Source organism: Peromyscus eremicus, chromosome 11 (genome assembly GCF_949786415.1).
Source record: "Peromyscus eremicus chromosome 11, PerEre_H2_v1, whole genome shotgun sequence".
NCBI classification, from domain to species: Eukaryota; Metazoa; Chordata; class Mammalia; order Rodentia; family Cricetidae; genus Peromyscus; species Peromyscus eremicus.
This window is the reverse complement of record NC_081427.1, coordinates 33,833,208-33,852,670: the sequence shown is the minus strand read 5'-3', so window position 1 is coordinate 33,852,670 and position 19,463 is coordinate 33,833,208. Positions and strand designations below refer to the sequence as shown.

Below are 19,463 nucleotides of genomic sequence, written 5' to 3'. Positions count from 1 at the left end.
TTGACTACCAGTATGATAATAGCCATATATGCATGAACAAGGACATTTTGGGTCTACTCACTCATCTCAAACAGTACATTTTAAACTCATGTATTTGCAACAAAAGGAACAAAATTAAAGAGGAATGTACATTATGTTACTATAATTCCTTTTTAAGTTATATTTTATTTTACGCGGATGCGGTGGGGTATGCAAATGCAAACTTTAGCGTCTGGAAGGTGTTGGACGCCTAGGTGCTGAAGTCACAGGTGGTGGTGAGCCTCCCAGTGTGGGTGCTAGGAGCTGAACTCTGGTCCTCTGCAGGAACGGTATGCACTTTTAACTGCTAAGCAACCCTCCCACCCCAACATTGCTATAATTCTTACAATATAAGCATGGTTCAGGAACAGTAAAGAAACGTCCCTCTTCTGGATCGGAAGAGCATTTAGAAGCCTTTGAATTATCTGAAATCTAGCAGTTGGCTTTGTGCAGGAGCCGTAGGCATGAGCAAAGTGTCCTTTCTTGTGCCAGGATATTGCTTGGATTTTTAAATCACCTCTCTGTTAGACAGTACATAACAGCATACAAATACCCCATAAAAAATAAATTGGAAAAAAATGTGCTCGTCTTGGTATATGAAGGCGATGATACTGACTCACTGTCCCAGAGGGAAGCCATCTGCTTCGCTGGACTCCATCTGGAATTTGGCCAGACACATTCCAATTGCTTCCAGCCCCTTTTTTCAGCTGTGGTAACAGATTTTGTTAATCCAGCCACATAATCTCATCTGGTTCTACTCACAACATAGCGTTCACTCAGGTTCTATGGTGGCCAGAGAACAGAAGGAAGCTGGACATGGGGACCTGGCCCTCAGCTGTGCTTACACCCCAGAGCCTTTCAAAGGCATCACCAGTTCTCATTAAGGGGCCAAAGAAAGTTTGGCGCATATGGATTTCAAGCGACATCTGATCATGAGAATGAATGGTAAGTCTAAGAGTGTACCTGTTTGGACTTCCAGACCTCCAGGACTGGCATGCCTGCAATAATAGAGTTGGGATCTTCTTGCGCTGCCGAATTCACAGTGTCATTAGCTCCAATGACGAGAACCAAATCAGTGTCTATATTGAAAACAGAGAGGAGAGACAGAAAAATATGAAACACAAAGGGCACCTACACTTCTTTTTTAGGCAAACTGTAGTGATTTATTAACACAAACAGATCCTTATAAGAGGCTCACTTGTGCCAGGTGCAACACACAGCTTTACCAGAGAATGTCCCAGAGCGGGAAGCCAGCAGCAGGGCCTGCCCAGAGGGAGCCCTCACATCCTGACTATAGCCTGCTTTCCGATGCTCGCCCTCCCATCGGATCCACCTAATCTGACTTCATAATTCTTTCATTGTCCCCAAATTATCTTGCTATTCACATGATTTTATAAGATCTGAATCCATTTTCAACTCTTAAAATGACCAATTAAGATCCAATCTAATGTCAAAAAAAAAAAAACGTCTAAAAGTCTGTACTGTATTAAAGTTGTGTCCATAATTCCTGGAACTAGCTGGTTTTACACATAATTTAACAACAGTTAAATTTAAAAAGGAGCGTAAAATTAAAATGGCCTAAATTCTCTCTTTAAGGACTATAATTTAAATTATCTAAGGATGTTGCCAGAAATGCCATGTGCATCTAGACATACACACAATTTTGTTGGGTTTTTTTTTCCCCTCTAATAAACAGTGTTGGTTTCTTTTTTTTTTCTTTCTTTCTTTTTTTTTTAGTTTACAGTGGATACTTGCCAGAGGGAACTGGTCTAATTTTAACAAACATGATCTTAGGCCAAACGTCATTACCATTCCACATCTATACAATGACAGCTATAAAATACGGTGACTTATCTTATGAAGTCCCAGTACTTATAAATGAAGTGGGGAGGGAGAAAGGGAGGTGGGAGAGAGGGAGGGAGGGAGGGAGGGAGGGAGGGAGGGAGGGAGGAAGGGAGGAAGGGAGGGAGGGGGAGAAAAAAAGCACACATGCTACCTCACTGATCAAGACTTGGTACAATGGAAAAACAGTAACATTTCAGACACCATGAGGAGCCTACGGTGAATGTGTAGTTCAAGGCTACAAGCGACTGAGAGCAGGGACCTGGATTCAAAAGCCAGATCTGTCCAGGTTTTGGGTTCACTTACACACTATGCTGCAGGATTTTCAGTATCCTTCAGTTCTCCCAAAAGAATAAAATTTAATGATGCTTTTGATAATTCTGTTGCAACTGAATAATATCCTTCACTTACTTAATTGTGCCCTTGTATCTATTATAATCACATCACTCTTTAAATTGTCAGTCTTTGCTAATCCCACAATCATATGCTAAATGTAGTACCGCTTCATGCACATTATTTAAAGGGTGCTTGAAATGTGCCGTCGTGGTCCCCACCGCTTACCTGGGAAATCACTGTTGATCTCATCCATTTCTAGCACAATATCATAGGGCACCCCCGCCTCAGCCAGAAGCACATTAAGCTGACCGGGCATTCGGCCCGCAACTGGGTGAATTCCAAACCTGGACATGAAACAAATGAACAGCTGGCCTTACTTGATAGGCCAAGTGTATAGAGGTTCCAGTATCCCCTCCAAATCTGCACGCCTTGTTCTTGGCGCCTCTGCTTTCTCCTAGCTCTATCTGATTTCTGCAAGCAGAAGGGGAATTCGGTGAGAAATACGGTCACTCTACAAATGCTGAAGTTGGAAATTCAGTGTCTCAGGACTTATAAACTATAACTTCATAAAAATAACACAGTAACTTTGAAACCTTATTCTTCCATATATGTCTTAGATGCCATGAACTTTCAACAGTATTGATAAATAATATCCCTTCATGTTTAAAGGCATTATATTCTCTTATGGTACTCTCTGATAGATCCTAATCTCTTAAAACAGTAAATCGGTCTGGAATTGTTTCCAATTTAAAAGTCAACATTATTCCATCAAATGTTGCCTCCATGTTCAATTGTAGCTCCTATGATAAAGGGCAGAGAAAAAATACTATACACATAGTGTTGAAGGTCCACAGTTTTTCAGAGACTGACATTAAACCTCACAAAAGAAATGTGATTGTGACACACTGGAGTATTTAAAAGACGGAGTCTATAATATATAGAGTTCTGTAGTTAAAGCAAAGAGACTGAGACATCAAGCAGTTTCTTCCAACCAGACACACTGTCTTTTGTAGACACCCTGTCTTTTGTATAGTAATCCATTTCTTGGCCACCACATTTATCTTTCAACAAAAAGTTGAAAGTGAACGAACAAATGCAGAGAAGAAATGCCATTTGTGGACTCTCCACTTTAACACATTGAGAGACGATGGAGAGACCGGAAAGAGGACATGAGAAGGAAAAAAAAAACCCATCCTAAAGTTTGGTTGGAGCCTCTCACCAGCTCAGAGTCAGGAATTACAGCACAACTAACATCTGCTGTGAAGGTCACCTATATAGAGACAATATTGCTTTTGCATACAGCTATTTCTAACAAGAATGTTAAAATAGCAATGAATTGTCCTTTGGACCTAGGCATATAGGTCAATCCTCACCAGAGAAGCTGCTTCTTGCAGCAGTAATTCATACACAGTCCCACAACTCAATGACACGTAGGAAACGAGAGACTGTGGAGTATTCAGCCCTAAATGGGGTATCTATATCACACCCTTCTCCTCAAGGCCCAGGGATATATGTGGAAGAGGGGGGAAGGAAGACTGTAAGAGCCAGAGGCGGTGGATGACTTTGAGGAAACAGCATTTTCCAGACACAACTGAACAGGTGCACGCACGAACTCGACGAGATTAGTACAGCACACACAAGAACTGTTTATGTTCAAACCAGAAAAAAAAAAATCTCAGCACAGAGGAGGAGAGGCAGGCACAGAATCCCAACCGCAGTCAAGAAACTATTTGGAAGTGATAGCTGCTTGGTGAGGGAACACAAGTTTTCTCTAATGGAACGACATTGAGTACGTCAACCACATTCCAGGGCAGGCCTCATGCTCGGGAGTAGTTGACTAGCACAAACTAAACTCCATGTGGTTCTCTGGTAGTTTTTGTGGTTGTTGTTTTCTCTTTTCTTTTTGTAAGAGAAAGAAAGAACATGAGGTTGGGTAGGTAGGAAGGTGGGGGAGGATGTTGGCGAAGGGGAAGAATACAATCTATATATTGTATGAAATCCTCAACGAATAAATTACAACATTTGGGGGGAGAGACTTACACATATACGGCCTTACGCTCTTCCTAGACACAAACCTACAATTTTTTAGAAATCTTGCGGGAACCCTTACTCATAGTAAAGGATATTTAATAGCACCCTGTCATGCGACCCTTGTCACCTACATGTATATTTTACCAGGTTAAAATCCTATCCAGTGATTACCAGAACCACCCTCTACTCTCAATCAAAAAGAGAGAAAGGGGTCTAGAGAGATGGCTCTGCAGTTGAGAGCACTTGTTTCTCTTCCCAAGGACCCAAGGTTGTGCACAACTCCAGCTCCAGGGGATCTGGTGCCCTCTTCTGGCCTCTGTACATACTGCACTCATGTGCACATACTCCCACAGAACCTTAATGCTCACCTTGAACCAACACAAATAACCTAGTATAATTATAAGACATCTAAGAGTTTTATGATTAGGACATAGATGTGCAAAGGGGATGTATTATTTAGTCAACCACAAGTAATATTAAAAGTCCATGAACTAGGGCTTTTATTTTAGCTGACAGCCCAATATACACTCTGTGTTTTCCTTTTAGAATTCAATGCTGGGAGCCTCTTTGGTTCCAATTTTTATTTAATTTAGCTTTTGTTTTTAATACTGTCTTTGTTATCTTTAAATTTCCCTGTCTACCATTTTTATGCTTTCATAGTGATGTCTTGGACCAAGTTTAAAAAAAAAAAAAATGGAGACTCTTGAAATATATTAGCTCTTATTCTAACATCTTGATTAGCTACAGACTGCATAAAAACAATATTTCTGTTTGGCTAGTTGTGAAGGGTAAATAATCACAAAACTAACCATCGTGTTACAGTGACTATCCCAAAGGGGGAATCACTTTATATATCTGTTTGCATAATAATTTATTACACGAAGCTTTAGGGTTCTATGTTTGGAGCAAACTACATGTAAGATCATTAAAAGAGAATGCCAATGTTTTGAGAGAAGTAACAGAACACATTCAAATTTGTATAAATATATATGCATGCTGATGAGTCAACATGAGTTTATAACAATTCTGGCCCGTGTAGCTGGCTAATCTCCAAAGTACGTATTAAAATTAATTGTATTAGACACAGGTTGGCCATAACCAGCAATTTCCATGAACTGACCAGCCAAAGCTCATCAATGCTCCATCATCACATAAAGAATATCCAGATCCAGAATTCTAACATAGAAAGGCTACCAGCCTTTTAGTCCTTCTCTCTGGGCCATGAAAATGATCCTTTATTACGCACATACTTTAAGCACTGAATCAGCTATCCCTGACAACAGGATTCTACAAAAGGAAAACAACTGCTAATATGGAATCACAGTGATCATCTACACACCCAGAACTTTCTTCATCTCCTCCTTCCCCTCCTGCACCATTATTACAAGTGGGTATCACTGTACTCTTCCAACAGGAGCTCCTTGAGCACAAGAGCCACATCTTACTAATCAGTCCACAGACCCTGGCACTCTATTTCAGGCCCTCAATGCAAAGAAGAGGGTTTTAGACAGAACATCCCAAGAAGATACACTGTTGGATAAAATTGTCTCTTTCTAATGAAAGAAATTAGGGTTCAGGTAGCAGTTCGAAGTTCTCATTTGCACAAGCATTTGGACAACTGACTTCCACACCCTTGGGTTTCCTCGTGAGGAGGATAGAACTGAATGGAAAGCCTCTATCTACGAAGGGTTGTGGGATTCAAATAAGACAGTTAACAAAGAACCTTACCTACAAAGTGCTTTTCACCAGCACCAGACAAATGAAGGCCTTCATAACTGTGGTGGTTTGAATAAGAACGGCCCCCCAAGCTGGGCAGTGGTGGTGCACACCTTTAATCCCAGCTCTCAGGAGGCGGAGGCAGGCGGAGCTCTGTGAGTTTGAGGCCAGCCTGGTCTACAGAGAGTTCCAGGCCAGCCAGGGCTACACAGAGAAACCCTGTCTTGAAAATCCAAAACCAAAACCAAAAAAAAAAAAAAAAAAAAAAAATGGCCCCTATATATTTGAGTACTTGAAAGGGATTAGTAGGTGTGGCCTTATTGGAGGAAGTGTGTCACTGGGGGTGGACTTCAAGATTTCAAAAGCCCAAGCACTAGGCCCAGTCTCAGTCTCTCTCTCTCTCTCTCTCTCTCTCTCTCTCTCTCTCTCTCTCTCTCTCTCTCTCTCCCTCTCCCTCTCCCTCTCCCTCTCCCTCTCCCTCTCCCTCTCCCTCTCTCTCCCTCCCTCTCCTTCTCTTTCTCTCTCTTTCTCTCTCTCTCTCTCTCTCTCTCTCTCTCTCTCTCTCTCTCTCTCTCTCTCTTCCTCTCTTCCTGCTGCCTGTGGATTCAGATATAGAACTCTCAACTACATCTCCAGCACCATGTCTGCCTGCATGTCACCATGCTCCCCACCATGATGATAATGGACTAAACATTTGAAACTGCAAGAAAGCCCTAAATAAATGCTTTCTTTTATAAGAGTTGCTATGGTCATGATGTCTCTTCACAGCAATAGAACACTGACTATAACAATAAACCAGCACAGTAATTACAATATTCTGTTCAAATACACCTTGATAACATAAAGTTCATCCCACTCAACAATTAAGTGTATATTTTCTATGTTTACATATTCCAACACACATTTTTACCTTACAACAAATGTTGGGGTTGGGTTTTTTTTTTAGCAACACTCTAGGTTGCTTTTCTAATTTTTACCTTGAAATGCTAATGTAGTATATAGTAAATATGGATATGGTCTCCCAAAAACCAGAAGTCTTTGTACTTGTAACAACAACAACAAAACCTAGAGAAATGATACAATCAATATAAATTAAATCCAATAATTATGAACATTAGGCTCAATGGGAACTTTGTACTAATATTCAAAGACATGTTTATGCTGATGAAGTCAAATTTCAGAAGTCCCCAGTCAACCATTCAATAGAAAGAGTAGGCAGAAAAGTATTGCTTTCTTTGACAGACACGGCAAAGAGCATCACCAGAGTCAGAGTAACCTCTGCAAATATCTTCCACATTCTTTGTTATTTTTGTCTTTCAACTATGAACATTATAGCCTTTGGTGGAACCTTACATAACAAAGAAGCTTAGCACTGAGTTACCAATTAAAAATAGGCTCAAGCCCTTTGAGGGGAAAATGGAGCAATCTACTCTAATGAAACAACCCAATCTGCTGGGCCTTTTTAATTAGCCAAGAAAGAATAAAAACAAGTACGAATGTACACAGAACTATTCATGAATATCAAGTCACTGGATAAAATCTGGGAAGGGAGCAATTCAAAAGTATTTTTTAAGCTTCTTTTATAATGGACGAAGACATAAACCTGTTCTTGCAGCTTTGTGCAACCTTACATTAGATTTCAAATACTGCGTGTTTTAAAAGAGACACAACAACATGAATTCCCGTGATCACAGGCTCTGAAGACAGTATGTCCTAACCAGGGTTCACTGTAGCAGCTGTTCTTGGACATGTGGAGCTATTAAAGATTATAAAACATTCCCCCACATGGGTCCTACCACAACTGTCCAAATAAACCCCATTTTCCTTTTGACATTATGGAAATGTCTGTCTAGGTCAGCTATGAAACATGAAGAATGGCTTATTGAATTGAGCATTCTAATTCAACAATTAGACAAAGAGACTAAGCCCAGTGGGGCCCCTTCCTAAAGCTTCCAGAATTTCCTCCAGCTTGTAGACTCTGAAACTTCAAATACTGAAGGGCTCCCTGAGCATTTGTTTGTTTTGTTCTTTGTTTTTGTTTTTTAAGACACACTTTATAACCTTCAACCACTTGGTTTTAACTCTTTATAGTCACTGTGCAAAATTATTTCCATATTTAGTATCTTTGAAGGGTTAACTTCCCTTACTTTATAGTGATTTTCATTTTAAAAGCAAATTGTGAAATGGGGGCAATGCATACTGACAATATTTTAGAATTCTGCCTTCCCAAATCCATTGCCTCACAATTTTCTGAAGTGTTTTGGGAACTAGTAAATTAGTAAAAAGAGAGAGAGAAAAGTAAAAAGAGGATTCATTTGCTGGAAACCTACTTCTATTTTAAAACCATAAATATTTCTAAATCATTAAAACTGGTGTCATGACTCCTAACAGTGGGAGCAGGGGTTGTCTCTGACTCTTTTGCCTGCTTTGGGGACCCTTTTCCTCCTACCTGGTTGCTTCGTCCAGCATTGATAATGAGGGTATGTGTCTAGTCTTTTTTTCTTTCTTTCTTTCTTTTTTTTTCTTTTTTGGTTTTTCGAGACAGGGTTTCTCTGTGTAGTTTTGGTGCCTGTCCTGGATCTCGCTCTGTAGACCAGGCTGGCCTCAAACTCACAGATATCCGCCTGGCTCTGCCTCCTGATTGGTGGGATTAAAGGCGTGCGCCACCACCGACTGGCATGTCTAGTCTTATTGTAACTTGTTACAATTTGGTTGACATCCCTGGGAGGCCTGGTCTTTTCTGAAGGGAAACAGAGGGGGAGTAGATGGGAGAGAAGGGAAGGGGGACCAGAATGAGTGAAAACTGCAGTCAGGATATACTATATGAGAGAAGAATGAATGAATGAATCAATCAATCAATCAACCAATCGATGAAAAAAAACTATTGTCATAAAAAGTTTTCTGTTGCCTCCATATCCATCTGGAAGACAGGACTAACTGTCACATTCAAGAAACACAGTGTGGTAATTTGAATGTAATTGGCCCCCATAAACTCATAGGGAGTGGCACTGTTAGGAGATGTGGCATTGTTGGAGTAGGTGTGGCCTTGTTGGAGGAAGTGTGTCATTGTGGGGGTAGGCTTTGAAATCTCCTATGCTCAAGCAAAGCTCAGTGTTACAGTTCACTTCCTGTTGCCTGTAGATCAAGATGTAGAACTCTCAGCTCCTTCTCCAGCATCATGTCTGCCTGCATGCACCATGACATTCATGGACTGAACCTCTGAAACTGTAAGCCAGCCTCCATTAAATGTGTTCCTGTATAAGAGTTGCCGTGGTCATGGTGTCTCTTCACGGCAATAGAAAACCTAACTAAGACACACAGCTTAGTCATCTTGGACATTTTCTAGCTTTCTGTTTACTCCTCCCTGAGGCTGATCCCGATTCATCCCTGTGCAACTAGTACTATGCCGCAGTCTTTCTGTAGCTCATAGATTCCTATCCACTTTCTCTAAATTCATGAAACAGAACTCCTCACAGAGCAATTATTTAGGTACTGCCTTGGGCCCAGCAAAGACCTGGGCTTATAGGATGGTCTCTGTTTCTGTCTCTCTCTCTGTCTCTCTGTCTCTCTGTCTCTCTCTCCCCTCTCCCCCCCTCGGCTGCTGACTGAACATGATAATTTCCCTCTAATCTTCCCAGGTGGCCTTAGTCTCCGACCCTCTTCTCACTGGGATTTGTAAGTAATAAACTGTTCCTGTGATGTCTGTCACACAATTTGTTAGGCTTCCTCCTCTGTCTAACCCAGCCAACACACCCTCTTCATTGTGGGCCTCTCCTGGGGACTGGTCCTTCTAGGACCTTAAAGTCATGAGTAAATGTCTCTGTAAGGTCATGACTGGCCTAGTTATTGTTGTATAGATGGCCTTGTATTTTTCTGATGTGGTGTTACTAAAGATTTCTAAATACTTTGGGTTTTTTTTAACTTTTTAAATAGAATATTGTCTTTAAAAAAAGTAATATATTAATAACTATAAGCTTTTAAGTGATATAGTAGATTACAACCATTAAAATAGAATAGTTAATTGGAGTTACATCAATTATATAAACATGTTCTGTCACAGAATGCATTAGAAATCCCACTGTAATTGCAATAAATGGTCCTTCAAGGTCCTCTGTATTCTATATTTGCATGTGACAATAATCTATTCTAAGGAGGGTCCCTGGAAGTAATAAAATAATTCGTTGCTAGAGTTAATAGTTTTAAATTTTAGTTATACATTTCTCCTATGGAAAATACGGCTGACTAACTAAAAAGAAAAGATCTTTTGGTCTATCAAATACTTGTCAGAATTCTTGACTGACAGTCATAAGTCCCTTAAAAAACACAAGGGATGGGAATTTTTTAATATTTAATTGTAGTAAATTAATTTGAAATTAAAACCTTCTAAAATATGAGGTCAGCATAGTAAACGTTACCCAAGTCATCTTCGGTCACTACCAGGACCAGCTGGGTGGGACTAGTCTAAAAAAAATCTTCACGACAAGGCAGCTGCTGTCCATAAAAATCAATCACTGTGAAAGATCACATAGTCGCTCTCTGGCGAGGCTTCTCAAGCTAAACACAGATACTGCACTTTCTAAAATGCTGAGCATTACTAGAAGTTCAGACAAAGTCACTCATACATATCCAAATGAAAAGAAATACTTCAGTTCATTTCCTAGGGCTTGCCAGCATGGGGATAATGCTTTGTACCTTCCTTTCTTCATTTGAAGGCAATTAAGAGCTAAACTTCAATGCTGGTTCTGAAATCTGGTATTCATCCATATTCTTTCCTTCCTTGGGGAGGAAAAAATGTTTTGCCAGTCAAAGAGCTTAAGAAAGTGTCCCAGGGGCACAATATTTTTTAACATAGATTAATGGACCCTGTTCTGTGAATATGAGTAAAGAAATGCTTGACAGTCTACAGACATCTTTCCATCTGTCCATGTAGCATACAGCACTGGGCTACTCAAAGAGATAACAAGTCCTCCAAGTTGATCAGGTGCAACAATCCCATCTGAATGTCAAGACAGTCCTCTGTCTTTCTCACACCCAGGACACTGTGATACAGCCTGGCCTTTCTAAAACTGAGCTGAATCCAGCTATCTATCCCAGAGGGGCAACCAACTGCCGACACCCTTTATGTTTCTAAAATAATTAACAAGACCGTGAACGGCGATGTCAGAGTGAACATTAAACTTCCACTTCTGACTAATGGTCTAGAATATTATACTCTGGCATACTGGAGTGGTTTAGTTTAAATTATGCATAATTTCATCCATTTGCCTGGATAATAATCCTGTTGAATGCTCTTGGAATGCAATAGCTAACGAGCACCGTAAAATGACAATTAGAAGCCAGATACAGAAGAATCTGAAGATGAAATAGGAAGGGGACTTTTATTTACACCGCTCTGTCCACACGATCTCACTGAAGAATTAGACTAAGCTGGGTTTGTTGTAACTAATCTTGAACTGGAAGTCGAAAACCACCCCATGGTCAGAAACACTGACTTCATCTGATATGAAAGAGTTCTTCCTCAACTTGCTGGCATGCCTGAGGGTGGAGTGGGGTGGAGTGGCAGTCTGAAGGAATGAGTCCTAGAGAGGACATCACAAAGTGCCTGAAATTCTAGCTGTTACCACAGACGGTCTTTGCTACATCGGTCCAGAGAGGGTAGAGGACAGTAAACCTCCAAATGATCTGGAGATGGTTGCAACTTCCAAAACTCCTCCCTGACACCCTTGATCTGGGGGATTGCTGACGACCCTATACAGAGGGTCAGATCTACATGACTCGCTTTGCTTCTCCTTCCTCCCTGACACCGAAGGGTTACTGATTTGCACAACTGCGCACAGAACCTCCCTCCCACCCTCCTACTGTGTTGTTCAAGCAGACAAGCCAAGTGCAAAGTAGCAGAAGCACTAGCTCAGCCATCACCACCAGCTGTAACTAGAACTGGCCCTGTAATCTATGACATAACTCTTGTTACAGATGTCCCCCAGTTCAGAACTGAATTCTGGAATCTACAACCTATAGCACAATCGTGGTTAGAATGACAATGGTCCTCATAGGGCTCGCATGTTTGAATGCTTGGTCCCCAGTTAGTGAACTGTTTGGGAAGGATTAGGAGGTGTGGCCTTCTTGGAGGAGGTGTGTCACTGGGGATGGGTTTTGATATTTTTCAAAAGCCCATACCAGGCCAAATTTCTCTCTCTGTCTCTCTCTCTGTCTCTCTCTCTGTCTCTCTCTCTCTCTCTGTCTCTCTCTCTCTGTCTCTCTCTGTCTCTCTCTCTCTCTCTCTCTCTCTCTCTCTCTCTCTCTCTCTCTCTCTCTCTCTCTGACTGCTGCCTGTAGATCAGGATTAAGGCTCTTAGCTACAGTTCCAGCACCATGCCTGTCTGCTTCCTGCCATTATGATCACGGACTAACCCTCTGAAACTGAAAGCTATCCCCCAATTAAATGCTGACTTTTATAAGAGTTGCCTTGGCTATGATGTTTCTTCACAGCAACAGTAACTAAGATAGGCACTATAAAATAGATGTTTTGTTCACTGATCTATCCCCAGGACCCAGAAAAGTACCTGGAGCAAAGGACTACATGATTTGTTTGTTCAGAGATTGATCATAAATATGAATAGTCATGTCTTTAAGAAAAGAGAGCTACAGAACTATCATGAGATAATGCCAGATAATGCTGATCTTTATTGAAATACTACACTAGATCACTCACCTGGCCTGCTTCCATTCCATTCAGAAGCATGAGCCTTTACAACTCCACAAATCTACATGTGGTAGCTCTTTCTGTACCCTAAACATAATATATCATAGAAAAACGAACTCTGCCTATTTGAGTCTAGTTAAGAGACACAAAATATTTCATCTTTAAGTGTGTTGAGGAACTGATTTCTTAGAAAAAGAACATATATTTAAACCTATAGCCACACTACATAAAATTATAAAACACCAATAAACTGCAAATACCATAGGCAACTTGATGTGTTAGATGAAGTAGTGTACACACACACACACACACACACATATACACACACATTTATTTTAAACCTGAAAACAAAAACAGTTCATGTTACTAATACAGATAATTGAAACTGTTCCCTGAGCAGTATCCTGCTTTATACTCCTGGTTCTAGTCATCTTACTACCACATACTACATGGAATTTACTCATTTATTTATAATTTTTTTCTTCATAGCTATGAGACTGAGAGCTGAGCTTTATAGCTTTGTATTAGCAATACCTAGCAAATAAAAAGCTATTGATAAGCTGTTGATAGATACAGCTCAATATTAACATAAATGTAAAAAAATAAAAGCTGGAGAGATGGCTTAGCAGTTAAGAGCAGTTACTGCTCTTCCAGAGGACCAGGGTTTGATTCCCAGGACTCACAACCATCTGTAACTCCATTTCCAGGGTATTTGATGCCCTCTTCTGACCTCCCCAGGCAAGCATGTAGTGCTTAAATATACATGCAGGCAAAGCACTCATACAAATAAAATAGAAATAAATTTAAAAGTAACATATCACATCAATTAGTCAATCAAAGAAATCAAAAAGTGTTTCCACGAATTCAAAAGGACGTCTATAATAATGCAAGGGATAACACTTTAGGAAAAGAAAATCAAATATTTATTAATTACAATGGAAGAAAACACAACTTTCTAAGATTTAGTCATTTGAAATGTTATTCCTGTTTTACATTGAAAAGGCTATCATATAATCAATCAAAAGTTTGGGAAGTAAAGAGAAAAGAAATACCTGTACTCTTATACAGTACGGTTTTTGTCTTTAAAAAAATCAGCCCGAGTTTTCTAAGCTGAACAACTGAGAATCAAATGATATCTTAGGCACTAAATTGTCATGACACTGGCGACCAAAAATGAGTTCTTGTCATGAAATGCCATGTGCTTCGTTATAATCTCAAGCCTTTGTGAACATGTTATGACTGTGGCCGAAGTAAAGGAAAACAGTGGTGTCTCTGAATCAATCATGGGCCGTGAGAGCCAGACAGACTGTATGACAGATGCAATTTCTCTTGGCACCGCCTGGGCGGAACTAATTGATGACAATCGTATGTCCATATTGGCACGTTTCCACAGAGGATGTGTGTGAATATGTAACCACATCTGGATGCTAGGCATGTTGGGGTCCTGAGGCACAGAGACCTCCTAAAACCAGAGGCCCACAGCTGCACTCAATGAACACGGTGGGAGCTGTACAGGGCGATGAAAGGCCTGAATTACCACAAACTGTAAATACAGATTTATTTCATTAAAACACGAGGTAACTGCTGCAGCCACCTCTCATTCAGACAGACATGTGCCTCTTTAAAAAAATAAAAATAAAAAAGCTACAGCATATATGTGTGTGTGTGTGTGTATATGCTTTGTCAATAAAATTTTCATTTCTCCTATAAAAAGATTATAACACACACATAAAGCAAAATCGTAGTTTACCTGATTTCCTTTAACGAAAGAAAATCCACACAAAAATTAAACTGAAAAAGTCTGACAGACGACTGTCACCATGTTTGTGAGAATAGTTCCCTTTCACTTCTTTCAAAATACAAAATCAAAATGTCATGTCCAAAGTCTATGCTGAAAATTCAACAAATAATAGTAAAAAGTACAATATATCATATATAAGTCCACTTTAATATGAAAGGCAGATGAACATAAACCAGTATCGCTTTATAACTCACAACTAGAGAAATGACACTGAGCAATAATTTTATTCTGATCCTACATTATGAGTTATCAACAAATTTGATTATTTTTAATAAGTGTTTTCAACAATTATGCAAGACTCTGGGATTTTTTTTTAAAGGTTTCTGTTACATTCACAAGATCATTTCAGTAAAAGAAAATTTATAGCTGAGCATACCCCTACTGATATATAATTAAATCTCTCTAAATAATGACTCTTCCTATGCGGAGTGACAGAAACCATTCTATACAGCAGTAGTTTATACATGTCATCATGGATAAAATTCTCATTTTAACCTGATCAGAAACTAAAAGTTCACTTGCCTGGTATCTTTTCAGGCTTCATCTCTCTTATCCATTTCCCTAACTTCTTTCAACAGCCATGAGGATTTTCTCGGGGGGGGGGGGGGGGGGGGGGAGCGTGTGTGCACACAGGTCAAAAGTCAAACTCAAGCATCAGAAACTTACCTCCCAGGAATGGGGCTTGCGGATTAGGCTAAGCCAGCTGGCCAGTGAGCACTGGGGATCCATCAGTCTCCACCTCCTCAGTGCTAGGCTTACAAGCACACGCCACCACGCCCACCTTTCTACATAGGTGCTGAAAATCAAACTCAGGTCCTCGGCTGAGAGCAGCGAGCACTGTGCCTGCTGAGCTCCCTCCTCAGCTCTTCGGATTCTAATGTCCAACTCCGCATCCCTTCTTCTAACATAGTAAACTGTCTTGTTCACCTGGGCTTATCAATGAGTAACAGGAGAGGTGTGCCAAATTAAGGATTCCCTTCGCTGAGGATAACCGAAACATGAAGGCCACCTTTCAGGCTCTGTTTTACTATGACTGCCAATCACCCTCTAAATGTTCACATGGTGACGAGAGGTATTACTAATAGATCAGGCTTTTTCACATGTGGATTGAATAAAGAAAGTAGTTTCCTCTTTAGGAAAATCATACACGGCTCTTTAACACATCCTTTTTACTTGTAGGCTTACAAGTGCTTTTAAAGGGCAAGGCTATGGCTAAAAAAGAAAGGCCAGCTTAATGAGTGATGTGGAAATAAGAAAGAATAACCAAAAATGAGTTCTTTTTTATATACTTTGATGAAAAACTAAAATCAATGGCTTTTCTCCTCTTCAATGTATTTAAGAGCACCATCAAATATGAAAATCTTCCACATCACAACAATGCTGGTCCCTCCCATCACAAAATAGCATCTTGACTCCTGATGTATTTAAAAAACACAACTATAGATTTTAGGAATGGATAGTGCAGAATAGAGAAAAGGGTGGGAAGGAAAAGAAAAGGAAGAAGTCAAATTCAGCTGACACTAAGACCATCTAAGTGACCTCTGACCTTATGGTCTATGCTTCTTTTAGAATTATAAATGGATAGAGTATTCAAAGAGCAAGAATGAGTCAGATCCAGTTCGGCACAGATACTCTGACAAGTTCTAGGTCCCCTGTGGCTTTATTTTCTTATCATCTGCCCCAAGACAAAAGCGTAAGGTCGACATCTAAAAGGAATCATCACGAACAGATATTAACATCCTAATGAACTAACTCCATGCAATGAATTATCTTGTGTCTCTGATTTATGGTACCAAGTCAATGCAACTGCTAGTGAACCCACACAATGAACAGCAGTACTCCTACGAGGGAAGACCCCAAGAGCTCACACTCTCTTCGGTAGATGCGAAGAAACAATGTCCCTTAATGGGGCCTCAGAGAGGAACAGAACATAAGCACAGCACTGCATCGGCCATCAAGTTCTTCACACAAAAAGCCCTGTTTCTATGCGCCTGCTGTGAGACCCACGGGAACGATCTGGGCGTGCGCAGTCCTCCACTCCTCGGCTTGATAACCTCCCGGGAGCACCCAGCGCTCCCAAGGCAAGTGGCGGGAACAGCAGCAGATTTCTAAAAGTTCACGGCTCTATAGAAGAGCATTCCAGTCGGGCGGTGGTGGCGCACGCCTTTAATCCCAGCACTCGGGAGGCAGAGGCAGGCGGATCTCTGTGAGTTCGAGGCCAGCCTGGTCTCTAAAGCGAGTTCCAGGAAAGGCGCAAAGCTACACAGAGAAACCCTGTCTCGAAAAACCAAAAAAAAAAAAAAAAAAAGAAGAGCATTCCAGCAGTCTTTCCCACCCAAGAGCTCAAAGCCAGGTCAGCAATGAGCAGCCTACAGGTTTCTTTCAGGGCTCACTCTTCAAACAAACAAACAAACGAAATGAAGCACTTCTTTGGAGGCCCAAAAGCACACAACCTAATGCAACTCACACGCTTCGCACAACCTCGCCCCAAGTCAAAGCACAAAGAAACACAACTTCTGGCTATTCTCACTCATAAATACCTGGAATTTGGAACAATGAAGCTTCTCTTTCTAGACAGAAGCAGCAAACACGGAGGCATTTCCCCAACTTCATCTCTTCACCTAGGGTTACTAGTGTCTCAAAAGTCACTTTGAGAAGCAGTCATCTTTTTAGAGACTTGTCAGTTCCCTTGTCTGCACACCCAAGTATTCACACACAATGCTCTCACCTGACTTTTTTGCCTTGCTCGGTAAGCATCTTCACCAAATCAGCAATGGGGTACTGAGCTTTGGCTGCGCAGAGGCCATAACCTGCGAGGGGACATTAAGAACACAAAAGAATGAGGCTTTATTCTTGAAATCTTACAAAGTAAAACGCTTCTCTTGATCAAAACATATGTCTATGCCAACACAGGCAGTTAACTGGACTAAATGAAAGCAGATTTATTATAAATAAATAAATCTTTAAAAAATAAAAACTTAAAATGTTTTCATTATTTGATATTTACATTTTATATTTTATTATTATCCCTTATATGCCTTTTTTGTCTAATGAGAGACAGAAAGGGTGTGGATCCAGATGGGAGGGGAGGAGCAGAGCAATGAGATGAGCAGGGAGAGGGGAATGTGTAATCAGAATATAGTGTATGAAAAATATTTTTATTAAAAGAAATCAAAGATAGGACAGAAAACAAAGATCATGGTCTTATAATATACAGTAAATCTGTTCAAGAAAATACACGATTCATTGAATCTTTCCATAGATTTTCAACATGTATTTAAAGTTTAAATAAAGTTTAAATAAAGTTTATTTATTCAAAAGAAAAAAATTATCCTGAATTTGAAACTCAAAATCCAATGACCCCCTCCTGAATCTCCCAATAAGTCTCATGCTACTATTTATCCTTGCTGCATTCCATGCACACACTAGTCTATTTCCCGGCTGCACTCCATGCATGCACACACTAGTCTACATCCCTGCTGCACTCCATGCACACACTATGCCCCTGCTGCACTCCATGCACACACTGTCTATGCCCCTGCTGCACCCCATGCATGCACACACTAGTCTATTTCCCGGCTGCACTTCATACACACACTAGTCTATGTCCCTGCTGCACTCCATGCATGCACACACTAGTCTATGCCCCTGATGCACTCTATGCATGCACACACTAGTCTATGTCCCTGCTGCACTCCATTGCACACACTGTCTATGCCCCTGCTGCACTCCATGCATGCACACACTAGTCTATGTCCCTGCTGCACTCCATGCACACACTAGTCTATGCCCCTGCTGCACTCCATGCATGCACACACTGTCTATGCCCTTGCTGCACTCCATGCATGCACACACTGTCTATGCCCTTGCTGCACTCCATGCATGCACACACTAGTCTATGCCCCTGATGCACTCCATGCATGCACACACTAGTCTATGTCCCTGCTGCACTCCATGCACACACTGTCTATGCCCCTGCTGCACTCCATACGCACACTAGTCTATGCCCCTGCTGCACTCCATGCACACACTGTCTATGCCCACTCTCACATGTTTCTAAACTCTGAATGTATCTTTGATGACATTATAGTCCTGTGCATCCTTCCTGGCTTTGTTACTATTTTTCCTCTAATACCTTGAATAGATTTCTCCTGTTCTCCTCCTTAGATGGCCAAGTCTTCCTCTGAGGCTTTCAATTCATCCCTTACATCGTAGCTCACCCAAGGACTTCAGCCATTTTGCTGAGTCCTGCTGGATCGACCTGCCATTTGACCTCTAGCATGGTCACTGTCCAAACTTAATGTCCTCAAAAACAGAAGAAGAAGAATTGAAAACCCTTCTCCTCCAACTCTACTCCCATATAAATAAATTCAAATAAATAAAAAAGTCCTTCCTACTTGAGATTTGCTTAAGTATAACCAAGAATGTCAGTCATCACCTTCTCCTTTAACTCTGTTATGTCCATATTACCTGTATTGTAACTCACATCTGTTCATACTTCTCTAACCCTTTTTCAAACGCCAACTCTTTGCCCTAGCTATCACTTCTGCCTTCTCCTACCCACAACACCATCCATCCCCTAAGGCTCAGAACAAATCCTAACTTCCCTTCAACCCTTCTTAGGTTCCTCGTGAAAAAAAAAAAAAAAAATTCTACACAGTTCAGTTTAACCACTGCCATAACACACTTGGCATTTATTATTTAATAATAATAAAACATTATTCATCTCCCTGCCTGATTTCTAAACTGGGATAGATACTGCCTGGAGGGCAGAGACTATGCCCTCTCTAGCTTCATACCTTTACACACGAGCATAGCTTCTTAATAGGCCACACACTTGCCTTCTGGCTAGGACAATTCACTCTGCAGGGATGTCCCAAACATTACAGTGTGTTTCCACACACTAACTCAGCCCTGTAACAACCAAAATCTACCATTCAGAAGACTTAAAAAGTAATAGTATCCTATGTTGAGTTCACATTGAAATATCAAATTGGCCTTACATCTGTTATTTTT

At 40.7% G+C, this 19,463-nt stretch overlaps 1 protein-coding gene across 5 annotated transcripts in view; it reads right to left on the bottom strand.

The window, feature by feature from the left end:
- Window positions 1–19,463, bottom strand: part of Nnt (nicotinamide nucleotide transhydrogenase) — a 91,973-nt gene that overhangs the window by 1,922 nt on the left and 70,588 nt on the right. For 4 of the 5 annotated variants that reach the window (XM_059276094.1, XM_059276096.1, XM_059276095.1 and 1 more), the window contains exons 19-21: window positions 17,176–17,257; window positions 2,422–2,540; window positions 982–1,097 (exon numbers count right to left, since the gene is read on the bottom strand). In XM_059276094.1, coding sequence (XP_059132077.1) covers window positions 982–1,097; window positions 2,422–2,540; window positions 17,176–17,257 — 317 coding nt within the window. Of the gene's footprint in view, window positions 1–981; window positions 1,098–2,421; window positions 2,541–17,175; window positions 17,258–18,586; window positions 18,753–19,463 lie in introns of those variants that run through there. The other variant, XM_059276097.1, reaches the window with a different exon arrangement.